The 27,066-nt window shown below is 42.6% G+C and overlaps 1 protein-coding gene across 2 annotated transcripts; it reads right to left on the bottom strand.

Moving 5' to 3' along the window:
- Window positions 1-1,397: 1,397 nt before the first annotated feature.
- Window positions 1,398-23,483, bottom strand: mmadhcb (metabolism of cobalamin associated Db). 2 transcript variants are annotated; one of them, XM_033617764.2, is made up of 8 exons: window positions 23,258-23,483; window positions 22,808-22,860; window positions 21,478-21,622; window positions 20,979-21,196; window positions 18,765-18,873; window positions 17,799-17,929; window positions 16,682-16,768; window positions 1,398-1,839 (listed from the first exon to the last, which is right to left on the bottom strand). In XM_033617764.2, the coding sequence occupies exons 2-8, from the start codon at window positions 22,814-22,816 to the stop codon at window positions 1,645-1,647; spliced, it is 894 nt and encodes a 297-aa protein (XP_033473655.2). In that variant the 5' UTR covers window positions 22,817-22,860; window positions 23,258-23,483; the 3' UTR covers window positions 1,398-1,644. The 2 variants fall into 2 exon arrangements, with proteins under 2 accessions (XP_033473655.2, XP_033473656.2); XM_033617765.2 differs by lacking the exon at window positions 22,808-22,860.
- Between the last annotated feature and the right edge of the window lie 3,583 nt (window positions 23,484-27,066).

Here is a 27,066-nt window from a genome sequence, read left to right as displayed (position 1 = left end):
GGTTAAATGGCCTGTTCAGTTGGTATTCAGATAACTGGGGCTTTACTGGTATAATGCAATAGCACCACCCAGTGGTGAAACCCGTGTACACGTTTACACGAAAAAAATGACCCACTCTAAACGTTTAGAGATTTTTGTACATAAAAGGCCCGTTTCCACTGAAGAAGTTCCTGGTAGTATTTGGGGGGCAGGAACGTCCTCTCGCTCGGCCCTCTCAACCGTCGTGTCTCCACTGTGCGGCGGAGTAGGAGGAAGGTTCCTGTAAAGTTACCGGGCTATGGATGTGACGTAATTGTTGCGCGACCATTTTGACCAGGGTGACGCGGCAAAGAAACAAACAAACAAAGAAGAACAACAACAAAGAAGAAGAAGCAGAAGTACGAAGAAGAAAGCAGACATAAGAAAGACGATTATCAACACGGAAGGAGCTGAGGTTGCTGGGTTTCTGGCGTGTCTCTTCGTTTACATGGCGGTGGAAGCTATGAACGAGAGCTGCTGAGTTTTAAAAATGCCGGCTATTTTGTCGCTTTCTGTTGACGTCAGCAAACCAGAATACGCCACCTGAGGCGGAAGTGATTCTGCTCACCCGCAGCAGCCCGCAGCGATTAAACCACAGAGGAAGGAGCCGTGTTTACAGTGTTCTTCGAGTAAGCAGTACGCAACGGACATTGCTGAACACATAACACCTAACAGTTTTACCAGAGATGTATCTATGAGGACTTGGTTGTCATGGCGGATAACGAAGGAGCATCTAAAATTATCTGTGACTGTGACCATGAACATGAATATACAGCAGGCAGCTGTCCTCAGTTTATAAGAAATTCAGAGCTACACCAGAACATTTATGAACAGGTCTTACTAATTTGTGTGTAACGTTAGCATGTTAGCATGTTTCCAATAATTACTTGGACTGACCTAATGTTAGTAGCGTTAGCTTTGCAAGCGAAGGCTGCAGGTAACAGCTTTGCTGTGTTAGGATTATGTAATGTCTTCACTGTGTATCTTCATCTGAGCTTTGCCTCTTGTCCAATCAAATTACTCGGTCGGAACTAACTGTTGTATAAACTAATATAATCTAAAGAACTTAACAGAATCATTGATGGAGTGGAGTGTGGTGGAAATAGACAAGGTAGAAGATTTTAGTCAGCTTATTGGGTGAACAGGACTGATGAGAAAAATCTGACATACTTGACACTGTAGGAGTTAACTGACTCCAAAAGATGGCAGTAACACTAAACATGCAAGCAGCCATTAACCCTCAAATTAGAATTACCACCTTGCAGTTGTATGCCTCCGCACACCACTTAAGTTTCTCTCACAGTTTACATCCATGTCTATGAAAACTTGGATCCTTCACACACATCTTCCCTGACAGCACAGAGGATCTACACAACCAGCACAGTTTCAAGGTGATTTTATTGTGATGACAGCAGCATTTCAGCAGCATTTCAGCCTGTGGGATTGGAATCTATAAATATACATCAAAATCAACTAATATTTATACATACATGTTGCAAAAGTAAAAACTGAATAGATTCTGTTTATGTTGTTAAAATTATGACATTGCAGTCAACAGCACCATCACCAAACATTCCATAAAGGTTTTACACTTTGAATGGTAACCCAATGTCCCTGAGGCTGTGTTCAGCTGCCCTGCAGTTTCTTCATAACAAGGCTGCTGGGTGGTGCGTTGGTAAATATTGTCCCCACAAAAACATGTGTCCCCCATAGAGAGTGCCGGATCACTCTACAGCAGCCTAGGTCCTCAATCTGAAAGCCCAGGTGACGGTACCTGTCATCAGTCTCAAATAGTGTGTTGTTGGTGTACGAGCCAAAGAACTGGGGAGGAACACAGACATTTATCAATTAGTTATCAGATCACATCCATCTCAAGAAGAACTAAAGTTAAGCACTTATCTTTAACACATTTTCAAGAGTCTGAATCTAACTTATAAGCAGCTTTGAATTTTGTCAGTGTGACACAATTATAAACTAGAATTGCCGTCTCATGGTTGTATGCCTCCGTGCACCAGTCAAGTTTCTCTTACAATTTACATCCATGTCTGTAAAAACATGGATGCTTCACACACATCTTGCTCCAGACAGCACAGAGGATCAATACAATCAGCACAGTTTCTGGGTGGAAACCCAATATGAGAGTCACCCATTTAGTAGCCCCTTTTACACTGCCAGATTTTCCGCGAATGTTTGGCTGTTTGCCGGCAAGCTGCGAGCGTTTAGACACACAAAGCTGATTGGCGAGTTGATCCGAAGTGTCCAATTTTCCACCTCGTAGGGTAGTCATATTGGCAGAACCCTTTTAGTTTAAACAGACCTCTGTGTTGCCTTCCGCAACGGGAGGGGCTGTTGATGACTTGTAGGAGGAGCTGTTGATGACGCTGCACCGGCATGTGCGACCCACTGGCGGTGGATAAACAGGAAACAGCTGATAGCAGGAATTAGCGAGCAGCTAGTAGCAAGAGGGAAACACAAACCTGACAGACACTGTAAAGATGAGCAACTGGGGAGACAAGGAATTGTGTGCCCTCCTTGTCCTCGCAAACGAAGAGGCCATTAACCGTCAGATAACGGGAATCGTGAAGACTGGCCGACTTACGAGAGAGTCGCTGAAGGACTGACAAGCCACGACTTCCCTCCCATGTCATAGTTTACGTCACACGCTAAGCTACACATTTTGTTACTTGCTCACGCCCCCCACTGCCCCAAAAAAGGCGCATTCTGTATAAACAAAAGTAGGTAGGCGGCAATTTGCCAATCTGCCCAACTGTCTCCTCTTCTGTTCCTACGATATGACGTCAAATAATGGCCAGAAAAATCAGAACATCATGATGTCACAGTGAAGCTGACTTTTTGGATGTAAAATGTCATCACTTCATCATTTTATCCTATTAGACAGTTGTGTTACGTTTTGTCATAATTAGCATATGGCCCCCTCCTCCCCCACCACTACTCTCACTATCCAGGAGAGGGATGTCAACAGGCTCCTTAAGAGGACCCCTACAAAGCAGCCAGATCAGACTCTGTCTTTCCCTCCACCTTGAAGCATTGCGCCGACCCGCTGTCTCCGGTGTTCACCCACATCTTCAACACCTCACTGGAGACATGCCATGTGCCAGCCTGCTTCAAGACCTCCACCATCATTCCCGTCCCCAAAAAGCCAAGGACCACAGGACTTATTGACTACAGACCCATCGCCCTGACCTCTGTGGCAATGAAGTCCTTTGAGCATCTTGTGCTGTCACACCTCAAGGCCATCATCGACCCTCTCCTGGACACCCTGCAGTTCGCCTACAGAGCCAACAGGTCTGTAGACGACGCTGTCAACATGGCCCTCCAATTCACCCTCCAGCATCTGGACTCCCCAGGAACCTACGCCAGGATCCTGTTTGTGGACTTCAGCTCTGCCTTCAATACAATTATCCCGGCTCTGCTACAGGACAAGCTCTCCCAGCTGAGTGTGCCTGGCTCCACCTGCAGGTGGATCAATTACTTCCTGTCTGACAGGAGGCAGCACGTGAAGCTGGGGAGACATGTCTCTGACACCCGGACTATCAACACTGGATCCCCCCAAGGCTGTGTTCTTTCTTCTTGTTCTTCTCCCTATACACCAACAGCTGCACCTCCAGTCATCAGTCCGTCAAGCTCCTGAAGTTCACAGACGACACCACCCTCATTGGACTCATCTCTGACGGCGATGAGTCCGTCTACAGGAGGGAGACTGACCAGCTGGTGACCTGGTGCAGGCTGAACAACCTGGAGCTCAACGCTCTTAAGACAGTGGAGATGGTTGTAGACTTCAGGAAGAACCCAGCCCCGCCCACCCCCATCACCCTGTATGACTACCCAGTCGACTAGAGATGCAAATCTTGCAGATTTATCAGTGACATCCGCGGATGTCCGCAATCCGCGAGTGGGTGGGCCAATAAAAATTAACATTGTAATTAATTTCGGGTGGATTGCGGGTGGATTTGTTAGTTATGTTCGTATTTAATAACCTTTATTTATAGTACTTTTCCAAAAAAATAAATAAATAAAATAAAATTTATATTTATTTTCCGTCTGGCGCAAAATGACCAACTACTGTAGATGTCAGACCGTTGGCAATGCCCTGTGTATCCATGGCAACGCCCCACGTGAGGGTTCCTGAATCAAACCAGCGTCAAACCTCCTTGCCATGGATGCCAAAACAGTGAGAGAGAAATTAAAATCAGGAGAACGTAAAACTAAAACAAAGGAAGGGAAAAGTTCCGTTTGGGAGCGCTTCCATGTCATCGTTAGCAACACTGACTAAGAAACTGAGGCCGGGTTTGCCATTTGCAACAGCTGCAGTACCGTGTATGTCTACGAAAGGCACAAAACTGGCACCTCAAACTTGATGCACCACAACTGCGAGAAAGCGCAAGACATGCCAGCAGCTCAATCAAATACCCTCAACCACTTCGTCAACCGAGATGCTGCGAAAAAGAAAGTTAAATCCAAGCTTTAACTGTATGTATCCTGTCCCTCAGCAGAGACTTGGAAAATTTAAAAAAGAGAGATGTTAGACTCCTCTGGCACTCAGTCACTCTCTCTGAATATTGGAGGAATAAGCGAATCCCTCGCGGGCTTTGCTTGAAGAAAACTCCCTCATTTGGCCTGGATGATATGGAGTTTATGCACAAATGGGAGCAGATATTAAATAAATGTTCTCTCGACAGAAAAGACAGCTGCTCTTATCAACGAGCTGGAATCAAAGATCACAGCACAAGTGGACACAGAAACGTTCAAAACCATCACTGAGAAAATCTCAACCTCCCTCATATCCTTCCAAAAAGATTTACAAAGTTACAAACTGAAGAAATATGAGAGGGACACGAAGGATTATACTGCTGGGAAAGTTTATGAATGGAAAGACGAGAGGAAACACCTTCGAAAACCCCGCCCAGCCCGACATCCACCAACCTAGGCAAGGCTCTTTAATTACAGCCTGTAATAAGAAAAACAAAAAGACAAACTATAAGAAAAATCTATCAGAGGCTGAAATCAAATGTCTCAATGAAATTGAAAAAAGAAATGACATTATCATTCGTTCTGCTGATAAAGGAGGCTCCATCGTAGTCATGAGTCTGGAACAATATGATCAAAGCATTAGATCACAACTCACAGAGGATAAGTGTTATACTTTGCTTGATCGTAATCCAATGAATGAATATAAAGCTGAAATTGATCAGATTCTGCATTCAGGACTTTCCAGAGGCTGGATTACAGAACAAGAAAAATAATTTTTGTCTGTGCAACACCCTATATGCCCAGTCTTTTACGGCCTTCCAAAAATCCACAAAGCATTTAATAATCCGCCTCTCAGACCCATAGTATCCAGCATTGGCTGTCTCACAGAACCTTTATCACAGTATCTGGACTTTTTCCTAAAAAAGATGGTTGTCAAACTCCCCTCCTATCTTGGTGATACGACAGACGTTTTGAACCTTGTCAATGGTTTTGTGACTGAAAAAGACTTTATTTTAGTCACCTGCGACGTCCAAAGCCTCTACACATGCATCCCACATCGCGCAGGTATTGAGGCGTTAAACCACTATCTGAACACACGCCCTCCTGACATGCTTCCACCAAACGTTTTTTTAAAAACCCTTACTGGAATAATCCTGTCAAAAACTATTTCCAATACGCAGGATCTTACTTTCTACAAAAACAAGGGGTGAGCATGGGGAGTTCGTTTGCACCATCATATGCATGTCTCGTTATGGGGTTCTGGGAAGAAAAATTCATTCATAACTCCATGACAAACCCTTTTGTGTCCAAGATCGCATTGTGGAAAAGATACATTGATGATATCTTTTTTATATGGACTGGTACTACTGATGAACTAATTGATTTTGTGTGCTACATTAATTCCACCACACAGTACCTGAGATTCACAGTTGAGCAGTCTAATGAGAGAGTGAACTTTTTGGACCTCACAATCTATAAAAATATGAGAGGGGGTTTGGACAGCACTATTTACCGGAAACCATTAAGCAGGAACACACTTCTCAGAGCCGACAGTCACCATCCAAAACAACTCATCAAAAACATCCCAACAGGACAATTTCTTCGTCTAAAAAGAAAGTGCAGTACAGACGAGGAATTTGAACTGAAAGCAGATGAGATGACTGAGAGCTTCCACAGCAGAGGCTATAAGGAGCACGACATACGGGCAGCGTATCAGCAGGCGAGACGCACGGACAGAGCCCGCCTCCTCCAAAAGACTCAGCGCCCCTCCACAACACCCCGCCTCTATTTCTCCACAGAATTCTCCCCCATCGCAGGGGACATAAAAAACATTATTAAGAAACACTGGCACATTTTACAAAGTGACCCAGCCCTAACACGAATATGTGCTCAACCCCCTCTGATCTCTTTCCATAAAGCCAGATCCCTTAAAGACAGACTGGTACACTCTGCAATGAGCGCACCTCAAAGATCTACCTGGTTGCCTGCTCCACCTACTGGCTTCTACAGGTGTGGCCACTGCTCTCACTGCTCTAACTCATCTGACAGCAAACAATTCTGTCATCCACACTCTGGCAAAAAATACAACATCAATTCATTTATAAACTGTAGTACCACACATGTAATTTACATATTGAAATGTCCATGCGGATTGGTTTATGTTAGTCAGAAAAAAACGCCCCCTCAAAGCTCGTATTGCCGAACATAAAGCTGCCATCCTAAATCAGAATATGGACTATGCCATTGCAAGACACTATGTAAAGGCAAACCATGGTTCTGCGGCAACACTGCCTTTTTTGGGGCATTGAGAAAATCTCCCCATCCCAGAGAGGGGGAGACATGGTTAAAAAACTGCTTAAAAGAGAGGCTTGGTGGATATACACCCTCAAAACAGTTGAACCACATGGACTGAATGAGGAACTTAACCTCTCCTGCTTCCTGTAATGCAATGTTAAGATTGTATATATTGTATATATTTGGATGTGATTGTTTTTACTGCACTGGTGGTGTATTCTGGTATTGACTAGCTGTGTGAGTGCTGTCACAGTACTATTGGCTAATTGTTTGGTTACTCCCACTCTCTGTAAACCAATGAGAAGAGTCTCTATGTGACTTGGAGGATATTTAAACCTTCTTACCTGGTACTTGTACTGTTTGACTCTGATGAAGACGCAGTTGGCGTCAAAACGTTAGTCACAAATAAATTTATCACAAGTGATCTGAGTGCTCCAGTGCTTTTCTTGTGGATTCTTCCACGGGGTGATTTCGATTTATATCCAAGCTTGTTGATGACTGTGTGAGCCTGTGTTGCCTGGATATTAGGCCATTTGATATTGTCTCCAGGAAAGGAGAGGATAACATCGGAGCTAAATACGGGTCTTGAAATTTGAAATTTTTTTATTCCTTTTGACCCCTCCCCGGGGTATAAGGGGCAGACAACAAAAAATAACATTAACAAATCAGGACAGGCGGCAGCCAATGCACAGCAAAATAAATAAAACAGAATTTGTGTACATACAATACAAGTCAAAGCAAATCAAGAGAAAATATTCAAGATTTTCTTTAAAAGTTTCAACAAATTTGACAAGACCTTTACTTGTCGAGATGACATTAACTTTTGAAACTTATAAATATTTGGATTTGCTCTATAGAACTGTCCGACCAACTCTCTGTCTGTGAAGGCTGAAGCCATCTTACCTCACCGGCAAACAGTGTGCAACAGGGCAAAGCAGCAGGCTGCTGAAGAAAAGGGGAAGCTAGCCAAAGTGATCCAGAAAGCCAACGAAGAGCCGGGAATCTCCGTTACCACCAACATGTGGGCCGATGAGTTTAACCAGAGGCAGTGGCAGCTGGAGAGTCGCATCCTGGCTACTGTGGAATTCGACTGTAATCTCAAAAAAAACCAAAAAAAAACCAGAGAAAATATCCACGAGCAAATCACGGTAGAGTTGGGGAAATATGGATTACAAGCTGCAAAGATCGTCTTCGTCAGTGATAGTGGCTCTAATATCAAGGCAGCACTCGCTGCGCACACATACTGAACACCGTGTTAAGATACACGTTCAGTGAGAGAAATGCACCAGAAAAAAATCAGCAATGTGTTGGTAATGTTAACCACCTGCAAAAGCCTTGTAACCTATCTGAAGAGAACGGGGGCGGTTGAGAGTTTGGAGCACACAGTGATGCAGGAGTGTGAAGTGCGCTGGAATAGCAAAGTCAACATGCTGGAATCTGTCCTGCAACAGTACACACTGATCCGACAGCTGCTGGAACACAAAGATCAACTGCACTCGATGGAGAGCATCCACCAAGACCAGCTGAAGCACTTGATCGGGTTCCTTACTCTCTTCAAACTAGCCATTACCGAGCTGGAAGGAGAGAAATACCCAACCATCCACCTGGTGATGCTCTGGTTCTTCAAACTCAAGAAACACTGTGAGCCCAAGTTTGGAGACCCACCATACATCCGTGCCCTGCGTATCCGTGCATCCAGCCTACTTGATGAGAAGCTAATCCTCACTCCGACTCACAAGATCACCACCTTTCTCTGTCCCAGATTTAAGTCGCTGAAAATGTTGACCCCAGGAGACAGACAGGAGGTGATGAGGAATGTCTGCTTACTTGTCACTGACAGCCATGATGACAGAGAGGGACCAGAAGAAGGCACCACAATCACAGAGGAGCCAGGTAAATTTAGCATTTATTTTGTGGAACACTGACTGAACATTAATTACCATTATTCTGACCAAATTCCGTGGGCTACTAGCAGTGGCGTAAGGTTGTTATGATGGGCCCCAGTGCATACTATTATGACGGGCCCCATAGTGTACGCTGTAGTGCACATATCGTCTCGTCACATGATCAGAGACTTGACGCTGGCTAACATTAACATACAAATTAGCCAGCAGTCATCATTGCATGACTGTATATCGCAAAAAATACCAAAGAAAATGACAAAATATTGATTTCATTTAACAATTTTAATAGTTTATTATTGTTTATTTGTAAATACGCCTATAATTTTGTCACAGATGCTATTGACTATTTTACAAAAAAATTTCCAATGGCCCATTCTCTACCCAGTTTGTCTGTATGGGTTAATGAATTTGCACTTATTTGCCTTGTGCGTAAACCGTAAATAAGCTGTGTAATAATTAGGCTACTTTAGGCTAATATACTAAATATAGCTATTCTAATAGCCTATACTAATATAGCCTATTCTCTCCATCTCTTAGATGGACACGGCGATGGCAGCGGACAAATAAAGAAGCAGAAGACTGATTACTTCGCCGAATGGCAAGACAAGCCCACCACGGCGAATGAAGTGGATGAATACTGTTCTGTGAGCATTCCATTTGAGGGGGAAGATCTGCTGTCCTTCTGGGAGAAACAGGGACACTCATTCCGTCGACTGCGGTCCATTGCCAGAAGAATGTTGTGCATTCCAGCAACAAGCAGGGCGAGTGAGCGCTGTTTCAGTGCAGCAGGGCGCATCATTGAGGTCAGGCGAAATCGCCTGAATCCCAGCACCGTAGATGCTATCGTATTCCTGCGCAATGCAAAGAAAGTCGGCCTAAAAACAGGCCATTACCTTTGGTCTGTTGGTTACACTTTGGATAAACTGGCACTCGTTTTAGTTTGATGCTTTAGAAGCTAGGCCTACAAACGTTTTTTTTATTAAGCCAGTTATTAGGCTATTGTTGTTTACTTTAACCACTGAGCACTTGAACACAATATGCAGTAGGTTAACATATTAACATTTATTTTTGTTGGACACTGGACACCAACCGTGATTGATTGTTCGGGAAGTTGCAATGACATTTCTTTGAGAGGCCGACATTTGATTTAGCTTACCCCATGCCAGCCTGTGTTTTGTAGGCCTAGGGCTTACTGCCTATGTTTTATTAGGCTACTATAGCATTTACGTTTTATTATTACCTCCGCCAAGGAGGTTATGTTTTCGCCAATGTTGGTCTGTTTGTCTGCAAAATAACTCTAAAAGTTCTGAACGGATTTTGATGAAATTTTCCGGAAAGGCTGATAATGGGACATGGAACAGATGATAAAATTTTGGTGGTGATCGGTTGAAGCGAGGTGGATAAAATAATAAAATGGCGGGAAATCCGAGCTGCTTGGCGGAGGTCTGCACTCTCCGAGTGCTCTAGTTGTTATTTTTAACTGCTGAACACCTGTAGTTGAAGATAATATTTAGGCTATTATTATTTATTTTTTGTTCTGGCTCGGCAGTATTTGGGAAGTTGCAATGCCATTTCTTTTAAGAGGCCTATATTTGACTGACCTCATGCCAGCCTGTGTTTTGTTGGCCTACTGCTGTAGGGTATGTTTTATTAGGCTAGGTATTTAATATTTTGAAGTGCCGATATAGGGATGTTAAATCACAGGTTGATAAAACACTGCGCAAGCCTGTGTTGCCTTGTTTTCAATTTGCCTTATTGTGCCGATCTTACAAAAAAATGTTTTGTGGCGCAATTCTGCTTATTTTTTCAACTGAGAAAATAAAAGAAACGTTTGTTTGAACCAGTCTTTTCAGTAGCCTATAATATAGTCTAGCCTGGCTATACCACAGCAATATCATCAGAGGAGGCCCTATAGGCCTACAATCGGGCGCGCCACACATCGGAGGAAAAAAAAATTGATATTTTTTTGAGTTGATAACAATACTGTGTGTCTGTCCTGATCCTATAAGTCTAGCACAGCAGAAACGGTAAGTGAATCCCTGTTAGAGAGATGATATAGTGTAGAATATTGGAATAAACAGAGCAAACAATTCAGCAAAAAGGGATAAGGCCTACCCGTATGAAAACAGGAGGGGATCGCACACTCCATAAAACAGGGCACAAGAGAACTTGACTTACTTCAAAGACTTTTATTATTTCAACAGAGCAAACAATATAAGGCTAGAGTAATTTTTACATTAGAAATGTGACCACATTCAAAAGTAGCCTATAATCTTTTAATTGTTTAAGTCAAGAAAATGCGCCTATATGAAAAGCAAATGAGCACAAAAGGCTGGACATAATTTAATGTAAATACAATAACTTAATGTTTGGCGTGGGTTGGGTGAGGGTGCGGGTCTCTAAATTTTAGAAGATAATTATGTTGGGTGGGTGGCGAGTGGATGATGGATGAGTGCACGAGGATTCAGGTGTGCTCAAACGCCATACGTGCATCTCTACAGTCGACAACTGTGGAGTCATTCCGCTTCCTGGGGACCACCATCACCCAGGAACTCTAGTGGGCTTATAAAGAAAGTATAACAGAGAATGTACTTCCTGCGGCAGCTGAAGAAGTTCAACCTGCCAAAGACAATGATGGCGCACTTCTACTCTGCCATCATTGAGTCCATCCTCACCTCCTCCATCACCATCTGGTACACTGCTGCCACTGCCAAGGACAAAAGCAGACTGCAGCGTATCATTCGCTCCACCGAGGAGGTGATTGGCTGCAATCTGCCCTCCCTCCAGGACCTGTACGCCTCCAGGACTCTGAGGCGTGCAGGAAAGATTGTGGCTGATACCTTCCACCCTGGACACAAACTCTTTGAGACCCTCCCCTCTGGCAGGAGGCTGCGGTGCATCAGGACCAAAACCTCACGCCACAAAAACAGTTTCTTTCTATCTGCAGCTGGCCTCATCAACAAGACCAGAGACCCTCACCTACTCTGCCCCCCATCCCCCCTGTAACACACAGTCGGACATCTCTTCATCATCTTGGTCATTCACCTGTCACTCACTGCATTCTGTTGATTTTGCACATCCGTACTTTGCACACAACCCTATTCATGTTTACAGTGTACATATTTTTGATATTTTTTATATTACTATTATTATTGTTACAGGGTATATGCAGGAATCCTGAGGTTAATTTCATTACCTTTTTAAGACTTTTTTAAGACCTTCCAAAAATACCTTAAGACCTCATCGCCACTTCAAGCTGTTGTTAGCAGCAACGCATCTTTAACTTACTAAACAGTTGTAGTTTGCAATTAAATCTATGGAGCACAAACATACAACAGAACTCAGATAAGATGAAAAGGAATAAAGCTTGAAAGAATAAATTAAACCAAAGGCAGGTTTATTAAACGCCATTTAGCCAATGGCTACAATCCTACATATTTACATGCAAGTGTCTATTAATATGTACTGTCCCTGTTATTTAAAAAAAATAAAAAATAAAAAAAATAAATAAAATAAAATTAAAATACACCTTAGGTTATAACAAGTAACACAGCTCTACAGCTCAACATCAGCTATTCAAGGCCAACTTGCTGAAAACAACCTTATGGCTTCATGTGGGATTTAGGGCTGACCCAAAAAATTCGAAGCTTCGAAGCTTCGAAGCTTCGGTCGATGGTACGGGATTCGATTGTGAAAAAAAAAAAAATAATAATTGAATATTCTGCCGTTTTTTCTCCCGTTTTTTGGGCGGGACCTTGAACGCAACACTAATCATGCCGTCCGTTTACGGATGTTTTTTTCCCCTTTAGCCATATGTAAACTCAAAGAACGAGAAGCAATGTCTGTTAGGCATATAAGATTTCATGTTCCAGTTCCAGTTTGTGTTTTTAATTGATTGATTGTTTCTGGTTGGTTGACAAATAAAGGCCGGCCCCATTAGGCCAAGTAAAGAAGTCATCTGGTCTGATTGTTGCATGAATTGCCTAAAAAAGTTTCACAGTAATTCAGAAAACAGAGATATTATTATTGCCACGGGTTATTTGAAATGGACAAAGGTATTCTTTACTGGTGAGTTAAGGGAGAATAGCTATCATGTAATTAAAAAGAAAACATCTCCGACAAGAAAATAGAAATCCCGACGTGCAATGAATGGTAACCTATTATCCTACAGACGACTAAATTCTTTCAACAATGTGACTCAAAATAATGATAAAATAGATTTTATTGATGTAAAATAATATGCTGATGGTGACATTTTCCACCGGTCCACTGCGCTCTGAGTCTGGTGTCAGTGACACATGCTGCTCTGAGTCGCTCATCTGTCTGCTCGCGCTGCAGTGCGCCGAGGGTTTTAATTTTTAGTGTTAAATCAAAAGTTAAACACTACTTATCAGCAAGCAGAAGTGTTTTTTCGTTTGTGAATATTTTTATCTTAATTCTAGAGTTGCAAGAAACTACTTTTTCACCATAAATTGTAACACACACACACACACACACCCGATGGCAGTCCGAGTGTGCCTACCTACACATCGTTGTTTGTAATAGTCACGAGGAGGAAAATAAATTATACATTCATGGATACTTTTTGTCAAAGCTAGAAAATGCAATACTTCATAAAATCGCGATTAAGACTTTAATACTTTTTAATGCCCTTAATTTTCCGACATTTGATTTATCAACTTTTAATACTTTTTAATACCCCGTGGACACCCTGTGTTATTTGCATTCAGATTTTATATTTATTTGTTTATAGTATTTCCTTTTTATATGCATGCTTCTAATTACTCTATATTTTTTATATATTTTATATTCAGTGTTACATGCACCAAGCCAAATTCCTCGTATGTGAAAATCCTACTTGGCAATAAAACCGAGTCTGATTCTCATATGAATTCTTGAATAATGGCCAAAAACATATTTTGTGAGGTCATACTGACCTTTGACAACAAAATTTTAATCAGTTTATTCTTAAGTCCAAGTGGATGTGTCAAATTTTAAGAAATTTCATTAAGAGGTTCTGAGATATGGCATTCACGAGGATGAGACAGAAAAGGTCACAGTGACCTTGACATCTAACCACAGAAATCTAATCAGTTCATTGTTGAGTCCAAGTGGACTTTTGTGCCAAATTTTAAGAAATTCCCTCAAAGTATTCTTGAGATATCGCGTTCATGAAAATGAGACAGACAAAGTCACAGTGATCTTGACCCTTGACCACCATAATCTAATCAGTTTATTGTTGAGTCCAAGTGGACATTTTTGCCGAATTTGAAGAAATTCCCTTGGGGCGTTCTTGAGATATGGGATGGATAGACAACCCGAAAACATAGAAACAAATAGAAATAACAAAACACCAGAATCAAATAAAAACTGAGTCAAGTGTCTAATGGAGGTTAGTAAATGTCAGAGCAGAGACTAAATATGTGGTGAAAGTCCTACAACCTTTCAGCACAGCAGAATCTCTGTTTCATGTTTGGTACTGATTAGGGCTGTCAAAAAAAATTCGAAGTTCAATATACACTGAACAAAAATATAAACGCAACACTTTTGTTTTTGCTCCCATTTTTCATGAGCTGATCAAAGATCTAAAACATTTTCTATACACACAAAAGACCATTTCCCTCAAAAATTGTTCACAAATCTGTCTAAATCTGTGTTAGTGAGCACTTCTCCTTTGGCGAGATAATCCATCCCACCTCACAGGTGTGGCATATCAAGATGCTGATTAGACAGCATGATTATTGCACAGGTGTGCCTTGGGCTGGCCACAATAAAAGGCCACTCTAAAATGTTCAGTTTCATCACACAGCACAATGCCACAGATGTCGCAAGTTTTGAGGGAGTGTGCAATTGGCATGCTGACTGCAGGAATGTCCATCAGAGCTGTTGCCCGTGAATTGAATGTTCATTTCTCTACCATAAGCCGTCTCCAAAGGCGTTTCAGACAATTTGGCAGTACATCCAACCAGCCTCACAACTGCAGACCACGTGTAACCACACCAGCCCAGGACCTCCACATCCAGCATTTTCACCTCCAAGATCGTCTGAGACCAGCCACCCGGACAGCTGCTGCAACAATTGGTTTGCATAACCAAAGAATTTCTCCTCATCGGGGTCTCGACCTGACTGCAGTTCGTCGTCGTAACCGACTTGAGTGGGCAAATGCTCACATTCGATGGCGTCTGGCACGTTGGAGAGGTGTTCTCTTCACGGATGAATCCTGGTTTTCACTGTTCAGGGCAGATGGCAGACAGCGTGTGTGGCGTCATGTGGGTGAGCGGTTTGCTGATGTCAACGTTGTGGATCGAGTGGCCCATGGTGGCGGTGGGGTTATGGTATGGGCAGGCGTATGTTATGGACAACGTACACAGGTGCATTTTATTGATGGCATTTTGAATGCACAGAGATACGGTGACGAGATCCTGAGGCCCATTGTTGTGCCATTCATCCAGGACCATCACCTCATGTTGCAGCATGATAATGCACGGCCCCATGTTGCAAGGATCTGTACACAATTCCTGGAAGCTGAAAACATCCCAATTCTTGCATGGCCAGCATACTCACCGGACATGTCACCCATTGAGCATGTTTGGGATGCTCTTGATCGCTGTATACGACAGCGTGTTCCAGTTCCTGCCAATATCCAGCAACTTCACACAGCCATTGAAGAGGAGTGGACCAACATTTCACAGGCCACAATCAACAACCTGATCAGCTCTATGCGAAGGAGATGTGTTGCACTGCGTGAGGCAAATAGTGGTCACACCAGATACTGACTGGTTTTCTGACCCCCCCAATAAAGCAAAACTGCACATTTCAGAGTGGCCTTTTATTGTGGCCAGCCTAAGGCACACCTGTGCAATATTCATGCTGTCTAATCAGCATCTTGATATGCCACACCTGTGAGGTGGGATGGATTATCTCGGCAAAGGAGAAGTGCTCACTAACACAGATTTAGACAGATTTGTGAACAATATTTGTGAGAAATGGTCTTTTGTGTATATAGAAAATGTTTTAGATCTTTGAGTTCAGCTCATGAAAAATGGGAGCAAAAACAAAAGTGTTGCGTTTATATTTTTGTTCAGTGTATATTCGAATATATATATTTTTCATAAGTTCGAACCTAAATTTGATCATTCGAATATCATTAATAATTCATTAATACTATTAATAACGTCGTATATCACAGCGAACCCCGTATGGGCAGAAATGGCTCGCCCACAAGCCGGGCCAGAGATGGACGCCGACCCCCAAATTCCATCAGATGCGTGTTGGTTGCGTCTGTGCACGCAGCAGATAACTAGCGCAACAGACTCGCATCCAGTGGAATTCCGGCGAGAGACGGAGGGAGAGGCACGGACGGAGGAGCCCGCTGCGCCAACAGCACCCACTGCGCTGTCCACGATGTGTGACCTGTTCAGGGAGACATACAGGGAGAGTGGTGCACCTGCTGCCTCCCTGCCTACCCTTTATGAAGAAGAGATGAAACGTTCATCCACTCTTGTGGTGGAAAACTACAGGTGCACTGAAGTATCCAAACATTGCGGTCAGAACGGGTGTTTTCATCCGAGTGTCACGTTCATATTGCACCAGCAATAAGCATCTTATTTATATTTGTGTTTTGTTTTTTTTGTTCTTTTTTTAAATAACAATAATAATAATAATAATAAATAATAATAATAATAATAAATTAATTTAAAAAATTAATAATAAATTTGAATATTAGTCAAACTCTACTAAATTAATTCGAAAATATTCAAACTCAATTTCATGGTGCTTTTGACAGCGCTAGTACTGATTGTAAAATCAGTTCAGTGTCTTCAGTTCAACAAACAAGCTCCAAAGATTTGAAGTAGGGTTCAAAAGGATCCAGAGTCAATAAGCAGATTCAAAACTAGATTTAGATTCAATGAAATACTATCAAACCCTAACCCTTAGTGTTCGGGGTGGGGTTTGTGACAGTGCTATCTTACCGCCAGGCCTGAGGATGGGTCGATAAAGTCAGCCCAGAATCCTTCCCCCTGCAGAGCGTAGCAGATCTCCTTTGCTCCATCAATAAACTGCAAAGCACAGAAACAACTCAAGGCCCAGATACACCAAACAAACGTCAAATAACTAGCAGTGATGAAAGCCCCCTGCTGCGTTGCCTGACGTCACCATGTCTCAGTCAAAGAGTTGCACATGAACTTACTGCAAAGACTACAGCTGAGAGTCAGCCAGCACGTACGTTCTGCACCTGCGTCATAGGAAATACTGTAACTCTCCACACCACAAGCCGGGGGGATTCATCATTAAAAAAGAGAAACCGGACGAACATCTTGCAGCTAGTTAGCCAGTTAGCGCATTAGCAAAACAATCCAATGCTGATATTGGATTTTACTGTGCGCTGGTGAACAATAGCACAAACCATCAGGAAACGTTTCTGCTTAAGAGCTCAGTGGCTAAAGAAAAATAATCTGCCTTTACAGATTAAGTTTGTTTTGGTCTCACTCTCTCTTGACTTTAGCTCTTTGTTTACTTCCCTTTCCTTGAGTTGAGTTTTCATCAGCTTAGTGTGTCAGGGCCTTTAGTCTCACTTAGTGGTTCACTATTCATTCATCATTCATTCATCATTCATCAAATTGTGAATTCAAACAATTAGTCATTTTCTGCTGGCATCTTAAATCTCATTATAAGCGCCTGATGCTAGGTTTGCACTGGACCCAGAAGAAGCTACAAGCTTTGCAGCTACAGTTTCAGCATCTGTTATACAGATTTAAGATTGGCGCAAATGCATCAATCGGTGAAGCTCTCACACATATTCAGTGTTTTAGAATAACTGATGGTGCTTTCATATTTTTTCCTCAATGATACCAATTTCCATGTGCACATACAGTATGTCATCTAGACTAAAATTACATAAAGAAATCTGATGATGTTAAACACTTTATTACAAATTTATTTTACATGAAGCAATAATGTTGCTGCTGTAGTGGCCAAAGGCTCTCATCCTGCCATATGGTTATCCGATGTCACCATCTGCTGGTCAAAACAACTGTTCCACAGCAGCTTCATCACTGCTACATATGACCTAACTGCACAGCAGCTTACCTTATCAAGCATCTGCTCTCTCTCCTGTTCCACCTCAGCACACCATGAGGTCATATCATTCTGGGTCTTTTGGGTCACTGTGACCACCATCATACCAGAGGATGGAGCCTCAGGAAACATGGAGTGGAAATCTGTTCATCACATCAACAAGAATCACACATCAGACAGTAACACTGCTTTTCATCAGCAGGAAAAGAAACACTTACACCTGAATCACACTGCCTGCGTGAGCAGCACCCCTGTGTTGCGCAACCTCTAGAGGTTTAGCAGCTACACTGCCCGTGTGAGCAGCGGTACTGAGGCACAGCCTGGCTGCTGCTCAGCTGAGGAACATCAAGAGAATAGGAGGCGCGCCTATTTTTTCTGCATGATGTACATAGTTTTCCTAAAAAATAGACAGTGAAAATGGTCTTTTGATAATCATATTGATATTATACCAACTTGACTACAGTTTCAATGTCTAGATCTGTCACAGACATGAAAAAAATATTTCTTTTTAACTCAACACTTCCTATCTCCATTTCTGAATAAAAGCCCTCTGGCAGCATTTCTGTGGAAAGACTTTCTTCATTTTTAGCACAAGGCTTTGTATTGTGAAATATTTGGAGTGCCAGCTTTTAACTATGGAAATACAGTAATTACAGCAGCATGCAGCTCTGCGGCTGTGCTGCAGCAACAACACTGTCAGTGTTAACACTGCACACGTGCCAGCCATAGCACTTCAGCAAGGTTGCCGTCACACGCTGCTCACACAGGCAGTGCGGCCCAGGTAGTAATTATTTTGCTCTCCTTCCGGTGGACAGAAAGAGAATCACAAACACTTGTATTATGAAGCCCTTTACCAGCAGAGACACATTCACAAAACTGTTCATTAAGCACCACATCAAAAATAGATACAAATTCAAAAAGAAAACACAGAAAATTAACACAATGGATAATTGTGTGAACTCTGTATCTGTACTGTACCTTTCTTCAGTAGCTCGGGGCAGGACTGTATGGCACACTCCAGAGTGGAGTTATCAAAATACTGTGTAGCTCTATTGACATTCTGAGACGAGGCTGGGTCATCTTTCTCCTGACACACAAACACATATGCACACACAAAAACAGACATAAAAAAAATCAACTCCAGTTTGCAAAAAGGTTTCACTACTTAGGAGTCTACTGACGTGACTGACTGTTTTCCGATTATTAGTCAGACTCCATGTATTTCCATAGAATAACATATAAATAACAATAAAGTGTTTTTTTTAATTTGAGAGCTAACTGATCCACAATATGAATAAATTTGGATTGTATCTTTATTGTTGGTAACTGTTGTATAATCACAATGTTACACCTGAGGGCTTGCTTTATCGTCATCAGTGGCACCATATGTAATATTACTTAAATCAGAGATGACAGCAGTGATGTTCAGTTTTTTCTGACTCACTCATTAATCCTTCCATGTGGATGCAATAGCAGAGCTTGGCCAGCAGATGTCACCACTGTGATGATATCAATGCTTTGACACAAGTGGTTCAGTGCTCCATTACTACTAGCAGTACCTGAACTAACCTACAATTTACTGAAGTTAAGACTGAAGGCTTTTGAATTATATTGTATTAGCCCATTAACCAGAGACGGCTGGTATAAATGGGCTAGGTGGGCTAAGCCCTGCCTATCTTTTACAATAAAGACGAGAAAATTATTAAATTAAATATTAAAATAATAGGTATTGAACCTTAGAACTGACTGTTTTTGGTGGAACCTATAGCAGCAACAGCACTAAAAAAGTCACAGAGCTGATTTTTTACAGCCCATACTCCTAGAATCAGCTTTCAATCGTTGTTGTCACATCGTGAGTGACAGGTGTCGTGACAAGCCCGTTGATTTACTGTCCAGTTGGGCTAAATTAATTCAGCCCAGGCCACTGACTTTTGGCCAATGACAGTGCGTGGAAGTACAGTGAGGGCCTACCCGCTGTTACTGTAGTGGGACAGTGAGCATTGAGTGTTGCGAATTGCGTTAGCATCATGCTGAACAAGGTGGATTATTTTAAATGCTGTCTATCAAGCGGGACCTCATCCAAAAATCGGACTTAAATGACTTGGCCCAGAAAGGCCGTCGATGTGAGCTTCTCTTCAAATAAGGTAGGCCCAAGTAGGGCTGGGCGGTATTCGCGGTGACGGTAACTTACCGCAGTAAACTTGAGCCGCGGTACTTCTTTTGTGGTTACTTTCATACCGCAGTACTCCGACTACGGCGGCAGCACGGGGCCCGGTGGCCGGCCTGCCTGCCTCATGCACCTCCCTTGCTACGTGATGGAGGTGGCCTGGCCGACCGCCCCCGCCCCAGGCCCGCGGGAGAAGGGGGCCCGGGAGCGGCCTTTTTAAATTGTTTTATTTAAGGTGTAAAAAATGAGAGAAGACGATACCACGATATCATACCGTTACCGCATCCCCCCAAAAATAATAACGTGATATTGATGTTAGGCCATACCACCCAGCCCTAGGCCCAAGCCCTAACCTCTTATTAAAGGAGCATTACTCCTTTCCTTTCTTTACCTTTCCTGTCTGTGTGTACAGCGGAAAATAGTCAGTGTGTGTGTGCTCGTGCGAGCGAGCCAGCGAGAGAGAGCTTTTGGCATCAGAACATTTTTGTAGTTAGCCTAATTCTCGAGTTTTGTTGTAGTGCATTGTTGCTGAGCTATTGATCAGTATAGGCCACAGGCCTATTGCGTTAGCCCTCCCACTGAATTTCACCACGAGCCACTACTGCCATTAACTATATGTTTTCATTTGTAGTAACGTAGGTGCAGATGCTTTCAGTCACCTCTCTGTCAGCTCCACTAAATGTGTGCTGAATTTGTGCTAAACTGTGCTAAATTTAGGCTCTTGAATCTATTTTCCAAGTGTTGGTGGTGCTTTTTGTGGTTGGCTTGGATGGTGTTGGCATGTGGCTGCGAGTCACTCATGCTGCTCATACCCAAAGGAACCAGATGTGGGGGTGTGTATAGATTGTTTTTCAGTTAATTTCTCATTCAATACAATTAGTTATAGTTAAATGAGCATTATCAGGGCATTACAGGTTAAGTGGTGACACAATATGAATTACAGTTGCTTGAGTGGGTTTCCCTTTTAATCTAAAGCAATTTCTTGTTCTCAGAAAAAGTGCTAATGTTAACATTATTACACTTACAAACAACTCTCCAATCATCTGGGCCAGAACAAACTCATGTCTCTCACTGCTGGATGGGGAAGAAAGCACATCAGGGACCATCTTGCGTGCTAGGCTCTTCTTCTGATCTGCTACTCCTTCTAGGTGACAGTCAAAGCCCATGTTACCGGGCAGCTGGAAGCGATGGTCTTGGGGTCCAAAAGGCCCCATGCTCTCATCAGGCCACACTGTCCGAGGTCCTGAACCAGGGGGAAACCAATGGGAAAAGTACATGATGCATTAAAATTGAGGTTTCACATAATACAAATTCTTAAAGGCTCACCAAAATCAGAGAGTGAAAAGCTATATAACCCTACTAATGCTTTTGATACACGTTTCCAACCTTTGTGTTCCTGCTAAAAAGGACTGCCCTTGTAAAGCATAATAAGACACACATAATGATCTAGACCCAGCTTCAACTTTTATATTTAATAATCAGCTCTAGCTTAGAAATATTACAATATACAACAAAAACCCATACCCATGTCAGAGGGAATGATGGCTACGTGAGGCTCATCAGAGCCTGAGGATCCAGCAGTAGAGAAGGCTCTGGCTCCAGCCACACGATGCACCAATACATGAAGCCCTGGGAGGTAAGCAACCAGCCTGGCTCTGCTGCACAGCACCTGAACACAAACACATGTTGCTGATTCAACTGTATGATCATTTTGGATGATGTATAGTGGTGTCTTTGTGTCATGTTTGTGTGTGGAGGTGGCTGTAGCTCAGGAGGCAGAGCGGGTCATCCACAGAATGGCACTTTGATCTCCACCTCCTACTGTCTGCATGTAAAAGTATTCTTGGGCAAGATGCTGAACCCCAAATTCCTCCTGGGTGTCAAAGTGTGTGTTTTTTAATCCGCTCATTGACAGCAAGCCAGTGTCAGTAGGAGGGTCACTGCTGTGGATGTGTTTCCCTGTCTGAGTTTCTCCAGGAGTTGCAGACTTTAAAGAGTTAAGTCTGGCACTACAAACCCGACTGACTGACTGGTTAGTGATACTGTGAGTACCAGGTTGTAAATACATTTCTGTCATTGAACAAGAATATAGATGCTATTTTGTATTTTGATTTCCTGAGGATCTTCCTGTGAGGATCCGTAAATTTCCTCAAGGGGAAATTCAATTTTTTTTTTTTTACTCTGTTGACATATACACTTGCACAAATGGGACCAATTAAATGGAGAGATGTCAGAGCGAGGGGGCTGCCATGGACAGGTGCCCAAAGCAGTTGGGGGTTTAGTGCCTTGCTCCAGGGCACCTCTGCAGTGCCCAGGAGGCGATCTGGCACCTCTCCAGCTACCAGTTCACACTACATATTTGGTGCGGATGGGGATTTGAACCGGACGACCCTCCAGTTCCCAAGCAAAGTCCCTTTGTACTGAGCAACTGCCACCCCAGCTTCATTAGATTGAACAGGTGTACCCAATTAAGTGGCCACTGAGTGCACATACACTTAGCTGCGAACTATGCTGAACCATCTCATGCACTCTTTTCATGCACTCAATTCTTTTCAATGTATAGAACTTTCATTCCCTGTGCAAATTAAGAAAAAGCATGTTGGGCGATTTTGGCCGATACTGGTAAGGTAAGGCCGATACTATCCGCATGTTAGCCAATTCCGATATTTCATTTTAAAGCCAATATCTGCCAATACCGATGACAGTATTATTCATGCATCCCTAAGATGTGTATGTGAGTTAAGAATATGTAAATGTTTCACATTGAAAACCAGCTACAACCCTAACACACTCACATTTATGTCTATGTCATACCATCTCGCTGCCTCTACACAACTACACACACTTGACTCACACTGGCCATCCTGGTGTGGCTGTTTTCTTGCAGTATCCAGTTCACCTATGTTTCTGAAAGAGTTGGAGATGAAACAGTTAGGAAGTGTTTCCCAATACATGTATTCTGACTACAAAATGTCACAACGTTGCCCAAGCAACTGTCACTCTTTCCAATAAATGTGAACGTTTTAGCTATAGTAATCTATCATAACGTCCAGTAGTTAATGTACGGAGTCACTAAGTTAAATGAATTGTGATTCACGTATATCATTCTGTCACAGGCCGTATAAATAAAGATACAATAACTGCTCTACCTCTCCAGGCCTCCCCTAAGTGTCCTCTAACGTCACTGAATCTGACGGGTCACAGGTTTGGGTCTAATACCGTTAAAGTTTTATCGAGTAACGTGACGTAAACGCTAGCTATTACTGTACCTTAGGCTAACAACGCAGCAGGAAAACGAACTTACCGAAGTTAACTCAAAACAGATGGTAGCGTTAGTTAGCGTCCATTTGAAGTGTCAGACACAACACGGGAAAACAAAGACACCAGGCCTCTCTCTGATAACGTCAAGTGATAGTTTTATTAGTCGGGCAGATGTTTCTGAAGACTGGACTCATCCAAATCTAGCATCAGCACAACCGCGGTGGCATAACTCCTCCATGACAGATTCACCTTGGATTCGCGCATGCGTTATTATGATGGAGGCTCATCTTCTTTCTGGATGGCGTTTGCCAAATAACTTAAGTTCGCATTACCGCCACCTACTGAGCGGAGTGTGGATGTTAATGGCTCTCTGGGTTTTACAGCAGCTTGCATCCTTAGTGTTGCACTACTTCCATTATCTGGAGTTAGTTAACTTCTACAATGTCCAGTTAAATTCTTTTCATCAGTCCTGTTGTCAGCAGGAAGCTGACCAGGCTCTCCTGCCTCGTTCACTCTCCCCACAGTTCAATAGGCTTATATCATCCATTCTTTCCATTCCTTCCTTCATATCCTTCCTCATTTTTGCATATGACATGTAAAGTACATGCTCTATGTTTTTTTTCTTTTTATTTGACAGGACAGGCTTAAGCGTTAAGTCTGTCTCTTCTGTCTGGCATTGTGTACACAAGAATTGTGGAGTTTGGTCCCCCTCCACAACTTGTTGTATATTGGAGGACAAGATTTAAAGGAGGAGAGAAAAAAACTTTATTTAAAAGGACAGACAGAAAAGGAATTTGGTTTAAACAGCTCACTTTTCTTAAAGATCCAGTGTCACATTTCCGCATTTTCACGTCGGCCACATTAGTATAGCCCAACTACACTGAGCAGTGGTTAGTTTGTTTTGGAGAGGAAGAGACCTCTGTGGATAATTCAGCCTCTGCTGAAAACCCTCTGAACAGCTGGATCTTATGGTATCAGAGGAAAAAGGTGACCACACATTAGCATGTTTTGAACTAGCTGTTTGTAGCGACATGCGAAACTGCATTGGAAATACATGGATTTTTTAGTGTGAAGCTAAGTTATTTAAGCAATTAGCCCCAAGAGGCCATGGTTTGCCGGCGATTTTTGTTGTGCCTAACAACGCCCCTTAGCCGTGGTAAAATCAAGGCAAACCACGGCCTCACGGGGCTAATTGCTTTTATAAAACGGTTACTACATATACCTGGCTGGGTTTCATAAAATAAACACACATTAATAAGAGCTGCAATAATTTATTAATGAGAAATAATCATTCTTTCACTCTTCCGCCAAAGAAATACTTCCTCAACAAGCAACAGACGGACACAAATATACACAGGAGCTACAGAAACACAGTGGAAAGCATGCTTAAAGCTTATTAACATTTATCTGGGTTGACTATTTAGCTACATTTATCTGGATATCTCCATGTATTGTGCAATTGCTGAAGTAGTGTTCAATTATGTTAGCACTCCTCTTTGCTAGTACGGGGGTGTCTGACTCTGGACAGGTGCGTTTTAATTGCGCTGTGCCAGAAGCAAGGATGTTGCTCCAGGATTTTCTCTCATCGTAGTTTGGGCGCCAGTATGACTGCAGGGAGGATTCACATTTATACCCCGTTACTGACATAATTTCTCTTGCCTCTAGGCCAGCGTCAGAGAGTTTTGGTACAGTGGTGCTTCGCAGGCAGTGGTTGGTGTAGATGGTCTCGGTGCCGGTGTTGTATCGAGCTCTGTTTCCTCGTTGAGATTTGTTTCCCCTGGTCCCGCCCCCATCCGAAATGGCCCGAACGGAGTAGGAAGTAGGGCGAAGGAAGCGCGCGTTCACAAAAAGCTCGCCCCCGAGCTGTTGTGCTCGTACCACAGAGGCACTGTGGAGAGAGCTAAGGTTCAAAACTGACTTTTTTTTAGCGAGTTTTATCTGAAAATATTGTATTGTAGAAGTGAAATCCAAATTTCATGACTGTCTAGTTATATTTTTAAACTGGGACAACAGCACATATGTAACCCAGGTTAAAAATCAGCATTAAAAGATAGTTGTGTATTAAAAAAAACAAAAAAAAACAAAGATGTTTGGGTTAAAAACAGTAAATTCATGGTGAAAAAATCAGTTCATTAAATACAGTGTTTTGGTTAATGATTAAAAACAGATGTTTTCCTGAAAGAAGAAATGGAATTGTAATAAAATGATTTATACAGAGCTTTCAGTCCCAGTTTGTCCATAGATATATATACACTGCCTGGCCAAAAAAAAAAGTCACCACCTGGATTTAACTAAGCAAATAGGTACGAGCCTCCTATTGGATAATTACTGCATGGGCGATTATCTTTCAGCTGGCAACAAGTTATTTAACCCCAACTGGTGCAATGAGTTGCTTCTCATTTCCTAAACAACCATGTCGAAAGACACATCCCGTGGTCGTGGAAAAGATGTTAGTCTGTTTGAGAAGGGTCAAATCATTGGCATGCATCAAGCAGAGAAAACATCTAAGGAGATTGCAGAAACTACTAAAATTGGGTTAAGAACTGTCCAACGCATTATTAAAAACTGGAAGGATAGTGGGGACCCATCGTCTTCAAGGAAGAAATGTGGCCGGAAAAAAATCCTCAATGATCGTGATCGGCGATCACTTAAACGTTTGGTGAGATCAAATCGAAGAAAAACAACAGTAGAACTCAGGGCTATGTTTAATAGTGAAAGTAAGAGCATTTCCACACACACAATGCGAAGGGAACTCAAGGGATTGGGACTGAACAGCTGTGTAGCCTTAAGAAAACCACTGATCAGTGAGGCTAACCGGAAAAAAAGGCTTCAATTTGCTAGGGAGCATAAAGATTGGACTCTGGAGCAATGGAAGAAGGTCATGTGGTCTGATGAGTCCAGATTTACCCTGTTCCAGAGTGATGGGCGCATCAGGGTAAGAAGAGAGGCAGATGAAGTGATGCACCCATCATGCCTAGTGCCTACTGTACAAGCCTGTGGGGGCAGTGTTATGATCTGGGGTTGCTGCAGTTGGTCAGGTCTAGGTTCAGCAACAGTATGTGCTCAAAGGATGAGGTCAGCTGACTACCTGAATATACTGAATGACCAGGTTATTCCATCAATGGATTTTTTCTTCCCTGATGGCACGGGCATATTCCAAGATGACAATGCCAGGATTTATCGGGCTCAAATTGTGAAAGACTGGTTCAGGGAGCATGAGACATCATTTTCACACATGGATTGGCCACCACAGAGTCCAGACCTTAACCCCATTGAGAATCTTTGGGATGTGCTGGAGAAGGCTTTGCGCAGCGGTCAGACTCTACCATCATCAATGCAAGATCTGTGTATGACCTTTTTTTCTGGTGGTGACTTTTTTTTTGGCCAGGCAGTGTACGTAGATGCTGCATTCAACGGTTCTCCTCATTGAAGCGATACGTCAACGCGGCCGCCATCTTGCCCAGGTGGAGCCGCGCTGCCTAGTGCATGTATGTCTATTGAGGCAGGAGATTATTTATGATTAAAATCATCATTACTCGCTGAATTCTCAACCGATTTTCATGCGGTTTGGTTTGTTACAATTGTCAGACATGTAGTTATGATACAGGATACTTGGTTAAATAAAAAATGCAGCTTTTCATACCAAAATATTTGATCTTATGTAGATAAAGTAACAGTAATAGTTCTACAACACATTTAAACTAAACTTTACCCATGTAATAAATATTCTTTTTTCTTACTAGATGTACAATGCCCACCATGATGTCATTTAATTATTAATTTTGACTACAAATGTTTATTCACATTTCACACAATGTGCAAAAAATAGTGTATCAGCAGGGTTGTGCCGAG

The sequence above is a fragment of the Epinephelus lanceolatus genome, chromosome 14 (genome assembly GCF_041903045.1).
Source record: "Epinephelus lanceolatus isolate andai-2023 chromosome 14, ASM4190304v1, whole genome shotgun sequence".
In the NCBI taxonomy this organism is placed as follows: Eukaryota; Metazoa; Chordata; class Actinopteri; order Perciformes; family Serranidae; genus Epinephelus; species Epinephelus lanceolatus.
The sequence above is the reverse complement of the archived record's forward strand: the minus strand, read 5'-3'. Positions and strand labels throughout refer to the sequence as shown.

Excerpts from the sequence above, each read along its gene's own strand:
- mmadhcb (XM_033617764.2), bottom strand. Across the intron at positions 18,874-20,978 it reads AGATGATTGGAGAGTTGTTT|GAGAAAGATGACCCAGCCTC; the intron begins GTAAGTGTAATA and ends TTTGTGTGTCAG. Across the intron at positions 1,840-16,681 it reads ACCCATCCTCAGGCCTGGCG|TTCTTTGGCTCGTACACCAA; the intron begins GTAAGATAGCAC and ends GTTCCTCCCCAG.